Source organism: Tympanuchus pallidicinctus, unplaced genomic scaffold (genome assembly GCF_026119805.1).
Source record: "Tympanuchus pallidicinctus isolate F22 unplaced genomic scaffold, pur_lepc_1.0 scaffold9, whole genome shotgun sequence".
Classification (NCBI taxonomy): Eukaryota; Metazoa; Chordata; class Aves; order Galliformes; family Phasianidae; genus Tympanuchus; species Tympanuchus pallidicinctus.
The window spans coordinates 5,392,622-5,406,981 of record NW_026294813.1 but is presented as its reverse complement, the minus strand read 5'-3'; the positions used below and the strand labels follow the sequence as shown (position 1 = coordinate 5,406,981).

The 14,360-nt window shown below is 37.2% G+C and overlaps 1 protein-coding gene across 7 annotated transcripts in view; it reads right to left on the bottom strand.

Moving 5' to 3' along the window:
- PDE4D (phosphodiesterase 4D) overlaps positions 1 to 14,360 on the bottom strand; it is a 570,552-nt gene that overhangs the window by 137,404 nt on the left and 418,788 nt on the right. The window contains exon 1 of one of the 7 annotated variants that reach the window (XM_052670424.1): positions 5,855 to 6,183. The exons of the other annotated variants lie outside the window; for them this stretch is intronic. Within the exon in view, the coding sequence (XP_052526384.1) occupies positions 5,855 to 5,919 (65 nt within the window). The 5' untranslated portion in view covers positions 5,920 to 6,183. Of the gene's footprint in view, positions 1 to 5,854; positions 6,184 to 14,360 lie in introns of those variants that run through there. 7 annotated transcript variants of the gene reach the window in all.

The following is a 14,360-nucleotide window of genomic DNA, read 5'->3' as shown; positions in this document are numbered from 1 at the left end:
GAAGGCTGTGGAGGAAAACTGTACTAGCAATTTCATAAAAGAGATTAGCCAAAAACTTTAGGCAACACATCTACACACAGGCAAGGATTCATATATAATAACCCTAACGCAACAGCAGAAGTTGAGTAGGTATTCAAATTCCCTCTTTTGATGAAGACAGATTAGGCTAGGGAGAACACTGATCAGCCCCAGTGACATCTGATCACCATAAACATCATCCTTAATTGACTGTAGAAAATAGTATTAATTTTCATTTCATTTCATAAAAATATGATTTTAACATACCACAAAGTAGAAAATAGCATGATGCTGACAAATAGTGTGAAGCTTAACTCAGTCAGGCTTCCTCATTAGGATAGACAATGGGAGAATAAATAAAAGCTTATACACCACCACAAACTTCTACTAACTTCATGATTTGGGGCCCATACTGCTTATGAAAGTCTATTATAATAAATTAAGTCAGCTATGAATTGCACCAAAGTCAGAATCTTGCAGGAAAGGTCATCTTTAGCTCATAGACTTTGTTCAGCATTTACCAGTCCTCCAGTTTTGCATATATACTATAGCATCCCCATGCGTAGCTTGCTTTTATCTGTCCAAATTGACCATATTTAACCTCTTTAGATACTAAAAGTGCAATTGAAAATCCAGCAAGGTCTCAATCCACTTTTCTTCCACAGTGGTTTCATAAGCCATGGTAATAACAAATAGGCAATATCATCAGTTACAACAGACAAACTCCTCCTGCAAACAAACATAATACTGGAGAGAAAAAAAATCATTCCTCTTGTGCAGGAATACAAAACCCTGATCTCTTCAACATCCTAACGGTGCACATGCTGCTAGTATAATTCACAGTAACATTTATATACTGTTCTCTGTCCTATAGACAAATACTCCTTCAGGAATATCCTGTCTTTGCTGTTGATCTTCACAAAACTGGGATTGCCAGTCTGAAAGTCAGTAATTACAGAAGCCCAATGCCAACCAAGTTGGGAGGGAGTGTTGATCTGCCAGAGGGTAGAAAGGCCCTGCAGAGGGACCTGTATAGACTGGATCAATTAGCCAAGGTAAACTGTATGAGTTTCAATAGGGCCAAGTGTCAGGTCCTGCATTTTGGTCACAACAACCCCAGGCAACCCTACAGTCTTGGGGAGGAGTTGCTGGCAAGCTGCCTGATGGAAAGGGATCTTGGTGTACTGATAGACTGATGGACTGATGCTGAGTATAAGCCAGAAGTGTGCTCAGGTGGCCAAGAAGGCTGACGGCATCCTGGCTTGTATCAGGAATGGTGTGGAGAGCAGGACTAGGGAAGTAATCCTGCCCCTGTACTCGGGGCAGTACAGTACCTGTACTGGTGAGGCCTCACCTCAAGTACCGTGTTCAGTTTTGGGCACCTCAATACAGAAAGGACATTGAGGTGCTGGAGCAGGTCCAAAGAAGGGCAACAAGACTTCTGTAGGACTTGGAGAGTATGCCCTACAAGGAGAAACCGAAGGAACTGTGGCTGTTTAGTATGGGGAAAAAGGAGGCTGAGGAAAGACCTTATTGCTCTCTTCCAATATCTGAAAGGATGCTTACAGCAAGAGTGGGGCTGGTATCTTCTCACTGGTGACAGGATGAGGGGAAATGGCCTCAAGTTGCACCAAGGGAAGTTTAGGTTGGATATCACAAAAAACTTCTGTACAGAAAGGGTTGTTAAGCACTGGAGTAGGCTCCCCAGTGAGGTGGTTGAGTCACCATCCCTGGATGTGTTTAAAAACCATTTGGATGTGGTGCTCAGGGACATGATTTAGCAGAGGGATTTTAGAATTAGGGTAGAATGGTTAGGTCATGGTTGGACTCAATGATCTTGAAGGTCTTTTCCAATCTGAGCAATTCTATAATTCTATGACTAATATCAACTTTATACTAGCAATAAGTAGATAGCAATAACTACGGATTTGAACTATTTGAGGCTAGACAGCATGATAGAATAACCCCCTCTTCATGTCAAAAGACTGGGATATGCCCATGGCAAGGTCTAATTTTGTGCCATGTTCAGGCTGGGAAGCCACTGTGGCTAGCTCAGGTCAGCACTGATGGATCTCATTATTCTGTGGTAGTTTCTTTGCCCCAGAAACAACACTGTCCACTGGTGTCAAGCCACAAGTATATTCTGATCTCCATTAGATAGAACTTTTATTGGAATCTCCAACATAAAGGTACAAGCAGGAAAAGCTCATTCAAAATGTTTTGTTCCATGTTGTAGCCTGAGAAGCTTCCTCCAACAACCTTCAGCAATTCCCAGTCTTCTAAACTTCCTGATATCACAGACAAACAGTGCTACCCACCCACTGAGTTAAATAAGACCATATATAATGTTCTGTAGATTACCACAAACTGAATCACCACATGCCTCTGCTCTGAGGGCGGAAGATAGGCTGGTATGTGCCCTTTGCAGATCAGGCAACCGTAAGATCCAAAAACCAGGAAAGCATGAATTAGCGTATGTTATAAAAAGTAAGGACAGAGAAAGGCTAACTCACAAAGTAAACAGATAATTACCAATCCAGAAGCAACAGGTATGTTGCAGAAAGAACTGTGGTAAAAGCTGACAATATTACTGATACTTCTTAGATCTTTTTACTAATTACCTATATAATGAAAAAGTAGAGAAGTTCTAATATCTGGTCAATATGCTTCTGTCCAGATCCCCTGGCTACTTAGTTGACTTGCTTGATTTTCTTAGGTTTTCAAAAACATATTTCAGTTCCTCCAAATGAATATTTATGCACAAAAAAAAATATCACCAAAGAAATCTAAGCAACAAAAAATAAAAAAACCCCAAACCTTAGAAAGTAAAATATGTGTTTTGGTGGAACACATGGTCATTCTACCCCTCCTACACTCTGCAGTGTTAAATAGTCAAGAAAACGCTGTTAAATACTTATCTAATACTGTCTCCTAAGGTTTTACATTAATGTGAATCTCCACACTATGTTGTTATTTCTTCTCAGGAGCAACAAGATAAATCCAACTTCTGCCACTGAGAAGTCTGTACCACCACTTACTGGTTTTAGACTGTTATTCAGGAATGTTCTCATTCCCAATTGCACTTCACAACTGCATCTTGAAGTCAGAAATCAGTGCTACTAAAGCCATATTAAATTATTAAGTAATTGTTCTTAAATGAATTATTATTATATCATTATTTTGCATAAAAGCAACCGCCTACATTTACTTCCGTCATTACGGTGCTCAGTGAAGTTTCCCCTGGTGTCTTAGATGCATGTTTGTCAGTAGACCCTGCAGTGGAACATCAGCACAGCCTCCTTGGAGCAGGCTGGTGTACCCACTAATAGTGGGTGATACCCTCTGGATGCTTTTAAATATTAATACCGAAAAGTATATGTTTTTACCATATACAGTAATGTTCTTCTCTTGCTCTGGATAGAGGGTCAATATGATTTCAGGGAAATGAGAATAGAGAATTCTCTTTCATCCATCCTCTCTCCGGTTTACAGGCATGTTGGGAGCCTGGATTCTGTTCTTCAGGGGAGCATTTTTCAAATGGGATACTGCCATGTATGAATATCCCAGAATCATTTCTCTCAAACCATTCCAAGATGGATATTCATAGTACAACACTGCTACTCATTCCTATGCTCCAAAAAAACCGCTGCAATTTTTATTTCTTTTTGCAGTCTTCCATTTCTCCTTATCCTGGTTCCTCCTGCTATGCTAGCAGATAAGGAGAATTATGTGCTGGAGCCCTCCTTGCCTCCCACCCTGAATGTCCACCAGCATTGCTGCCTTTATCACACTAACTGCACCTAAGCATTTTATTTTAATATTATGGTGATACTGTTACAATTTTATTGGTATTCTGTCCTATCACACACTGGGAATGGCACGATACACAGAACTAAACTCATAGACTCTCAGGTCTGGTGATCAGAAACCCCAGGCTGAAGCCAGCAAGTGGCTGGAGACCACTACTGTGCAGCCCACCAGCTGGCTCTTCACAAGGAGGCTCTGGAGGGGCTACTGGCTCCCTCCCTCCTTCCCCACCTGCTCCTCCTCCAGTCCTCCACGCAGGCAGGCCCTGCCTGGCTCAGTCGCATGCCACCAGAGAACACTATGTACCTCATCCAGTCAGATTCAAGGATCTCCCTCTCAGACACGTCCTGACCTCAGGTAATGTTTCCAAATGGCAGGGTAGGAAATGACGCTCAATTAACAGTTAGTAGAAAATGGATTCTCACCCACCAGATCAATGCGCTAGCTAAAGGCGTTGGCAAAAAAGGACACGGGCAGCTATTTCAGACAGTACCTGGTGGTCATACTAGCTTGCACATACAGCACAAGAGACTTTTCTTTTTCCTTTTGAAAGAATTTTGTTTTTCTTTCCCTGCACAACTCAATAGAAGCAGTCAGCAGTCAAAAAAAGATGTAATTGAAAGGAAGATAAGTTAATCAGGAAGATAGTGATTCATTTGCATTATATTTACGTAATAATTATGGTACGTAGAGTTTAGCTCACTACCTTGGATACACACAGTTTATTGTGACACTTCCAGACACAATTGTTTTATGTGGTGGCACAGCGTAACGCTTTAGTCATATCCAGTTCACTGACATTTTATTATTACTTTACTACATTTTAATAAAGATAAGGAAACACTTTTTATTGCAGTTGCTTCAGCAGAACACTTCCTTAGCAGTTTTTGAGAACAACTGGGAGCATTCTTTAGCTGGAGTACTACAGTTGCTTCATTTTCTTTTGCTGAAACACATTTTCAGTTAAAAAACAGCTTGGAAAAAGTTACCAGCTTTAACAACAGTACTGGAATGATTTAATTTCAGGACTCTCTGAAATATAATGCTCTAAGAGCTAATTTTAAAATATGTTAACTTAGTATATTTGCTCAGAAAGGAATGTAGTTACTGTTCTATCCCACAGTAACACATGGGACACATGTCTAAACAAAGGCTGTATTTTAAAATATTGTTTTGTAGCAGTTATGAAGTAATGAACAATTAGTCTGCTATTTTTTTACAAAAATGACAATGACTTTATTAAAAAAAAAGGTCAAGAAAAAAAAATGTGGGAGATACTGAAAGAGAAAATTGAATTTATTTTATATATATTTTATATGATGGGGAATACCTATAACCAAAAATCATAAAACCAGGACATACCTCATAAAAAATTGTCCTGTCTGCCCTTGCTAAGCTATGCAAAGCATAAAGTCCCTCAAGAAAATCTCCTTAAAGACAATTGGTAACTGAAACCAATAGCAAGAAAATCACACACACAGATCACTATTACAATCTGCTTTACTCCACCGAGCCTCTGTGCAGAGAGTGCAGGGAAATGTGTGAGCCATAACACAGCACAGTTTCTCACTCATGCCACTGTCTCCTCCCAGGACACTTATCTTTACCAGTTGGTCTATTTATGCAGCAAAATGACATGTAAGGTTCTCAAAATAGCTCATGCAAACTATAGCTTAGTTCTGCTTTCCAGCCTCCAGAACTGCAAGCTGACTATAATAACTTTGCTGCTGAAGATTACCGAAGATTTTTAGAAAGTGTTTGTAAAGTGCAAGGTCTGAACCTGATTACTAAATGGGAAAAACCTACACAAAACTCTTCTCATTAAAAAATACTACGCATGCAGTATTGTACAAAGAAACTACTTTTTTTTTTTTTTTTTTTCTTACTATTAACTGTGAAATAGCTGAACAACTTTGATAACCGTGCAAAATCTATCAGATCAAAATCAAACCCTGTGAATTTCCTGGGGCAGGTCTGTGTCCCCATATTAGGAAAGGAAACTTGAAAGAAAAAAAGCCAAACACGTTACCACATTGCCTCGACAGTCCTTAAGGAGCTGGTAGACCGGGATCTTGGCTTCATAACAATGCTCATTTTGGAAAAATTCCTCCACTCTTTCTAGCATTCAAACATCAGTTGTCCTTATAATGCTCCAAGTACTCCATTTCAAAGAGTTTTTTAAAATCCTCTTCTTAAAAATCCTTCACATGCTTTTCCTGTAATAATCCCGGCTCCAGAGGAAGAATTCTGACACGCTGCAACTCCTTCCTTTTTCACACTGAATTTACTCTAGCACTGTGCTGTTCGGAAATGACAGTGCTTTTCTCTTCTGCCTTGTATTGCCCTGGGAGGAACTAGTCTATTTTGAATCTATTCTCCCTGTAGGTCACATGGGAAACAAGGCAGCTGAAAAGAGTCTCTATCTCTTTCTTGCAGGCTGATAACAACAGGTTTAAAGGTCAATCACATTCAAAAAAAAAAAAAAGAAAAAAAAAAAAACAATGTTGATGGACAAAGAACGAAAGGAAAAGACGAATGTAAGGTACAGTAATGCTTGTGAGCTTGCAGGGAATTTCCATTTGGAGACTTGCTAGATAAATTAATCTCTGTGGAGTAAAGAAAGAAACAAAGATCTTCCATTCCAAGTTAACTAAAAGTCTTACCTAAAAGTATAATTCTTCCCTTTCTTTTCCTGCTAACCCTTGCCTCTACTATATACTGTGTTAAGTACTGTTGTTTAACTTCACAAACCAGAAAGCATTCTGTCTCTGAAAGAAATTCAAAACACTGGGGGGGAAGTTCAGTAAAAATAAAATTCCTTCGTGACTGTTAAAGTCAAACACTCATACAAACAGCTACTGTTAATAACTGGTGAAGGACAAAACAGCCTGGTTGAAGAACTCTCTCCTGTACTGCAGAAAGAGATATTTTCCTGTTATAGTAAGTACATTAATAGTTATGCATTACAAATGGCCAAGCTTGCATTTTTAATATCTAGACAAAAACTTACCATAGAGGCTTGAGAGTTACTTCCTTAGAGGAAATATTATTGTAATTTGACAATTTCAGTGGTAAAAGAGAAAAAATGAACATGCAGAGAACTAAGCAGTGAGCAGACAAAATATACATTTTGAATTTCCTTTATTTTATGTTATATGTATATTTTTTAATTGAAAGAGCGGAGTTATTGTTCAACAAGTGGTTACATGCATAATAGCCATTCCTTTGTAAAGTGTTAAGAAGTTCTGAAGAGTATTACTTTCTACAGTAGTGCAGCTTGATTAATAATGAAAGAAAGCAGTAAAAATTTCACTCTGAAAATGTACATAGACTTGACAAATAGAAGGAAAACATGATGAACAGGTCCTGCACTAACATTTCAAACCATTCATCAAACAAAAATGTGTGTAAAATGTGTAAAGCTCTCTGGAACCTTTGCACTTTCTAGCAGTACAATAAAATGCATTTACAAACTACACTGTATATCAACAGGAAAGATCCTAACTGCCCTGGAGGCTTGTGCTAGTCATCTGCACATAAAGTGCTCCACAGCAGCAGAAGGAATGTTAATAAGGTTTCATGCTAAGCACTCTGTTCTTCATGTTTTTTGGCATCCATCTTTCAAATACTATCTACTGGTTAACACAGGAGCTTTTGTAAGAGTTCGGCAGAATCATAAAAGTTAACCTCAAAGGGTGGAAAAAGCATCTGTGATAAATTTAGCTCAAAGGGTCACACAGTCAGGGGACCTTTAATAACAGTTGGGTCTGTCACTGTGTGCACATGTCTGTGACAATGGACTCAAATTCTGGCACTATGTTGTGAAACTTTTTTATTCTGTAAACAGATGGAATGGATCAGAAAGAAAAAGAGAATTGGTATGACATTGGGGTTCTGGGCTATTACAACATATATGTCATTTTGCAGCTTTTTTTTTTTTTTTTTTTTTTTTTTAAGCTCATCTGGTTGTTTATTGTTGAAAAATATCAACATGATTCCCATATCAACAAAAGAACACATGCAAGACAAAGAGATCTGTACACTAAATGGTTTCACAGTAGCATAAAGGAATGGAATATTCAGGGATAATTTCTGCTGCACCATGCATTAGGTATCACAGGATCCTTTCTTTTGTCAGAAGTGTCTCACTGCTGCCTCCTACTTACAGTTAATACAAATATAACTACTAGTACACTGCAGCATATTTATACACTAATTATTACTATACTACAATAAACTAACTGTAGCTATGTATTAAGTATATACTGCTCATGCTTTTCAGTTCAGTTTCAGGTTCAAAAATATCTGATCATCAGTGGAGATAAAACACTAAAAAACAACTAATATGATTTTTTTTTTTTTTTTTTTTTTTGCTCCTTTCATTAGTTCTGTAGAAATAAACTTCAGTCCTCCAGTGCCTGTCAACTTCAGAACAGAAGCCATAATATATAGTACTATCGTACTGCGAATATATTCCAAGCAGTCAAATCAGAGCCTGTTCTCAGCATGGATTTCCTGAAAAACAAATTTCTGTAGAAGGGAGAACTCATGGTCCTTGAGTGCTCGTGTCTTTCCAGGTCCATTTGTGAAAAAAGTTATTTGCAAGGAACTCAGCATTTAATAGAGTGAGAAAGAGAAAATTTTCTAGAGAGGTTTCCAGGGGAACTTTTAGAACAAATTCAGCAAAATATGAGCAAAAGCTTATAATTCATATAAAAAGCCTGTGTTAACATTAATATAAATGGTGATTATGTAAATGATTTAAACAGAGGAGAAAGATGGTGGATCATTTATTTTAGGTCCAAGGCTTTGCTATGGGGTCAAATAACATAATTTTTCAAATTGTGAGAGACTGAGAGAAATAAAGGAAGTAAAGAGATATACAGCCATTCCAGTCTGATAGCAGTGGAAAATTCATTACGGAAGTAATGAATTAATTTTTTTTTTTTTTTAATAGTAAGAAGACATCAGCAGAAGTAAATGAAACTTTTCAAAGATATGAGAAATCTCAGTGTCAGATCCACTTCATTGTAAAGGCTGAGACAATTCTCGGCAGATGGAAAAATCTGTGTTCATTGCAGGCATTCTTTCTTTCCCAGACAATATTTTTTAAGTAAGAGCTATTGCATTTTATGATATTAAATCCAAAAATCCAAGATTAAAATTATTTTAAAGAAGAGAATTGTGTAAGTGTATTCACTATCATACACTTGTTTATTAGCAGATGTGCACAGTTTTAGAGATGTATATATAAGATATGTAATGTTCGTTAACACAAGCACATATTTTAGACAAACAGACATTTTAGCATTGGATTTGTACACAGAATTCTGTAGTATTAAAATTAATAAAAAAGTATTTCTTTTACTACTTGGAATCCTTTTTTAGGGTGACAGAGATAAAAAAAAAGAGGAAAAAAAAACTGGACTAAGCTCTTGTTAGAATGCCATCACAATTAATACAAGCATTCACTGCATAATGAAAACAAGGAAAAAGTATTGTCAGATAAAGAGAATACCAAAAGTTGAAGCTGTTAAGTCCTGCTACATATGCTAACAGTAAAAGCAACAGTCTTTATTATCTGTGTTTATCTGGTGACTGATATTTTGACTATAGTCAGTGTCTACAGAAGAAAAGATAGAGAAATAATTAAGACATTGATAATAAAATGTGTGCAGGATTCAAGTCACTTTGAGGATGCTTGCTTCTTAATTCTCATTCTGAAATTAATAACTAAAAACCAGTGTTAAATTACACAAAATTGAAAATTAACGTAGGTTGGAAAAAACATGGCTTAGGGAATGAGACACAGGTTGAATTGTTTTGTTCTGTGTTTGGGAACATTTTTGTCTGGAGAATCTTTCTTAACCACTCTGAGTTTAGGCTTTCTTGTTTGCTGCTTAACAAGCATCCAGACACCAAAGCACTGAAAGAATGCTGCAGGTGCCAGGTTATTGTCATTTTTGTATACAACTTGAAGAAACAGACAATTCTCCTTATTAAGACAAAACAAATACCCCCTGTAGTTTGGTAAGACTTGAGTTTAGCACTGTAGTTAAACCTGCAACGACTGATACCATTTTCCTGGTTGTGAAAAATTCTGGTGTATCTAATATATATACATTGTCTGAGGAGACTTAGGGACATTGTCAGTGTGTTAGGAAAAAAAGAATCCTGGAAGACTAAAATAAAATCTCATCATGTAAATAGTGACTGGGCTTGTAAATATGTTATTTGGAATGCACATCAGCCAAGTAAAGTTGGCTAATGACACACCTTTACTTGTTGATGTGGAGCCTTGGTTTCCTCATGATACTACTTCAGATAGGATAATTGTAGTTCCTCTAAAACCTGGAACTAAACTCTTTCACTCAGTGCCACACTGAATTTTGTTCAACTGCTCTTGCAGCTAGTCTTGGACATACTTTCTATCCTTCCTTTCTTTTCCTCATATCTACATGAAATAGCTTTCAGTATGCAAACAGGTATTGAGACCTGAAATTAACCGTTCCAATATCTAGGAGCATTTATTTCACAACAGCAAAACAATTCCTCACTAACTATACTAGTCAGTTTTGCTAACTGTGAGTTGTGCATTTCATCCTAGTTAATTCGCAGCACTAGGTTATCCTCTTATATTCTGAATGGCAGTACAAGATTGAAGGACAGAAAAGATGAGCAAGATGTTCTTATATTACCTGTACTTGGGTGGGTTTGAGAAAGAGTAATGAAAGTATTGGTTCAGAAAAGCACTTATAAGAATTAGCCATAGAATTAGAAAAGGAAACTTTTGACATTTCAGAATTGTTACTGCTCAACATAACAAATGATTTCAAAAATACTCTTTTGTAGGGTGTTGACAGAATGCCAGAAGATTAAACTCTGCTGTTCATTTCTAAGGAACATCATATTCCTTCCAGACAGAAGCTAACACATTGAAGAGGAAGGAGCTATATATCATTGTCTATTAAAAACAACTGAAAAATATGTTAATATTCACAACTAGGTACCCTTAAGAATGAAAAAATAAAACAACAAAACAACTGATGTGCTCTAGGTGGCCCCACTCTGGGTGTCCATTCTTGCTGAGCAGGTGGTTGGACCAGATGACCTCCAGAGTTCCCTTCCAATCTTAAACATTCTGTGACTCCATGAAAAAGACAAACCCAAGGGCATAGAAAAAATATAGTCAGTAACATTTCCCTCCGATATTCTCTTACACTTAGCTGCCTAGATCAAACTACCTGATTTATGAATAAATACATCTTATTTGCTCAGTGATTACAGAGTAAATAAATTTACTACATGTTCTACCAGGGCTTACCCACACTCAAGCAGTTAAAACTCCACACACTGCAAAGAAGACCAGAAATGAGGCCTGTGGCACTCTGCCATGATACCTTTTCATAGACTCATAGAATCATTAGGGCTGGAAAAGGCCACTAAGATAATCTAGTCCTACAGTCAACCCATCACCGCCACGCCCACTAATCATGTCTCTAAGCACCATGTGTATGTTTCTTAAACAGGAACAGTGACTTCACCACTTCTCTGGGCAGCCAGAAGTTTCTCACAATATCCAACCTGAACCTCCCCTGGTGCAACATTCCCTTTAGTCTATTGCTAATTACATGAAACAAGAGGCTGACCCCCATCTCGCCTCAACGTCCTTTCATACAGCTGTAGAGAGCAATAATATCTCCCTTGAGCCTTCATTTCTAGAGACTGAATAATCTCAGTTCTCTCAGCTGCTCCTCCTAAGACTTGTTCTCCAGACCTCTCACCAGCTTAGCTCTCCTTCTCTGGACATGTTCCAGGGCTTCCATGTTTTTTGTGTAGTGAAGAGCCTCATGCAGTGAAGAAACTGGATGTGGTTCTGGGCAGCCTGGTCTAGTGGTTGGCAACACTGCCTGTGGCATGAGGGTTGAAACTAGATGATCTTTGAGGTCCAGGTTCTTAACAACCCACGCCATTCTATTATTCTGTGATTCTACAAAGAGCTCCAATCTGACACAGTATTTGAGGTGCAATTTCATCAGAGCTGAGTACACCTCCCCGCTCCTGCTGACAACACTATTTCTGATACAAGCCAGGAGGCCATGGGTGTTCTTGGCCTCCTGGGGACACTGCTGGCTTATGGTCAGCTGGGAATCAATCAACACTCCCAGATCCTTTTGCTCCATGCAGCTTAACAGCCACCTCACCCCAAGCATTTGGGACCTGGAATTTGGTCTTGTTAAATCAAATATGTGGTTCAATAACTTGGTTTTGGATATTCAGATGCAGTATCCACTAAAAACTGTGTGGTGTTGCTGCCTGTGCTGTGCCATGAACAGCAGTTGAGGCTTGCATTGTGGAGAGGACTTACAGTCTCTCACTTCCCAATGTAGCAGAAGCCAGGTTCCTGATCAGCTAGAGTGAAAATACATCCCTCCATCATTCTGCCTTTATTTTAGCTAAATTCTCATTTAATTCATTCTGTGATGTATTTGGAGATTAATAATTTCTTACTAACTGATTATAATGGATCAGTTAGGTTCAGTTGCAGAACAAAGAAGCTTAACACTGTTAATCTAAGTACCTGTGTGAAGCTTCTTTTGCTAGAAATTAAAAAAAAAAAAAATTGGTATCATTTTTAGGAATAAAAAAAAATATTTTTTCTGACTCTACTTTCTAGGAAAATATTGTGAGTTCATGAACCAACACTATTATCTATGGCTGTGGGCTATGGTTTGGTCAAATTTTAAGGCTGGAAGCTAACTGCAAACATTGGATTAACAATGGAAAACAGTCAGTAAACTATAACTAAATACTAGACCACAGGAAGACTTTGGACTTGAGCTGAACTAAGGCTCCCTAATATATTAGGCTTTTTTTTCTTCTATTTAAATAAGACATACACACATGAACAGATATTCAAACTCTATATAACTATAAAAACGTAGTTTGCATTATAAAAATACAGTCATGTCAGCTTTAAATGGACATATTGCAATAATTACAGAGGTAATTATGCTTTTAGAGGTAAAATCTATTGATGTTTCCATCATACCTTCTGTTTTTCAAGGGTTCATAGCTCATTAGCAACTATTTGCTAGACACAGACTTGGATTACAGCGTCTTAGCCAAACAGCTGCTTAAAAAATAAGCATAGGTTGCTTAAACTTGTCAGTGCAGAATTAACCAGTAGCTGAGTTTTCCAAGTCAAATACATCAATCTTTTTGGATAAAAAGAAATGGTAAAGACTAACTTTTTTTCTTTTCTTTTTTTTTCCTTTTGGTAAATTATGCAGGGACTACTCATCATGGTCAGAGACTATAGTAAGAATTGTATTCCCTCTACAAAAATTTCATAATTTGTGCTGATCTTGGACAAAGTTACTGCTAAGTAAGAATAATAAACAAATAATATTTTGTAGGATTAACTTCACTCCTTTTTAGAAGAATGGGGTAGTTTTTTGCTACTATCATTCAAATACCTAGGGAGATACATCTGGGAGACACTTAGGGATACCACCATTTCAAGAAGATATCATAGTTTTATTTCAAGAGTACAAAATATACCATGATTTCAAGAAGACAAAACTTATATATATAACTTCAAAATTTACAGATGCACCTAAGTTTTACACATGGTAGCAAATCTTTTATTATCAAGGCACTTCTGAAGATAATTTATCTTGTGCAGAACAAAAAAATCTACCACTAACAACAAAACTGCATTCCCCTACCACACATATTCTAAAGTGAATTTGTTCCCATAATGCTTTCGTCTTGTTGCAAGCTGTGAAGATTTCAATTAACACAATCAAAAAGTCTTCTTGAAAGCAAATTTAAGCTGCATGTATTTACATCTGCACAGTTTTCTAAAAGAGAGGAAAGTGGTTTTCTTCACTATAGTCTATAATCCACAGGTACTGTACAATGACCTGTATGAGACAGACATGGATAGCACTCTTTTTTGATTGAATGACATAAAGTCATAGAACCATAAAAGGGACAACATTATACATCTTTCAGAAAAATGTGAGGAAGTTAAATTAAATAACTCACTATGTCATTAAAGTTTTCTTGAAGAGGAACTACACCTCCTGGTCATTTTTTGTTTCCACTGAAACATTAATCCAAAATATCCACTGAAATCTGTATAAAATTCTCTAATCACATTTATTGTCTATTTTTACAGGTATGGAAAGCTCCAAGGACTTAATCTAGTTGCTGTAGTGAGCGACAACAAAAAGATTAACTTCATGCATTTTATATAAGCACTCAGAACACGGAGACTTGCTTCATTTTTAATACAAAATTCTTAAACTCAGAATTGTGATTAAAGTAGTAATGTGTTTTAAAAATGTGGCAACTTGTAAGACAACATTCTATGAGCACAAATTCAGAGTATGTTTTTTCTCATGAATTATTCTCTGAGATACAATGAGATGCACCAAGAAAGGAATGTTCTCACTCGCCTCGAGTTGTCAGAAGGTTTGGTTCATGGTTTCTGCTGGTCAGTTAAGTTCTGTTTATAGACAGCTCTG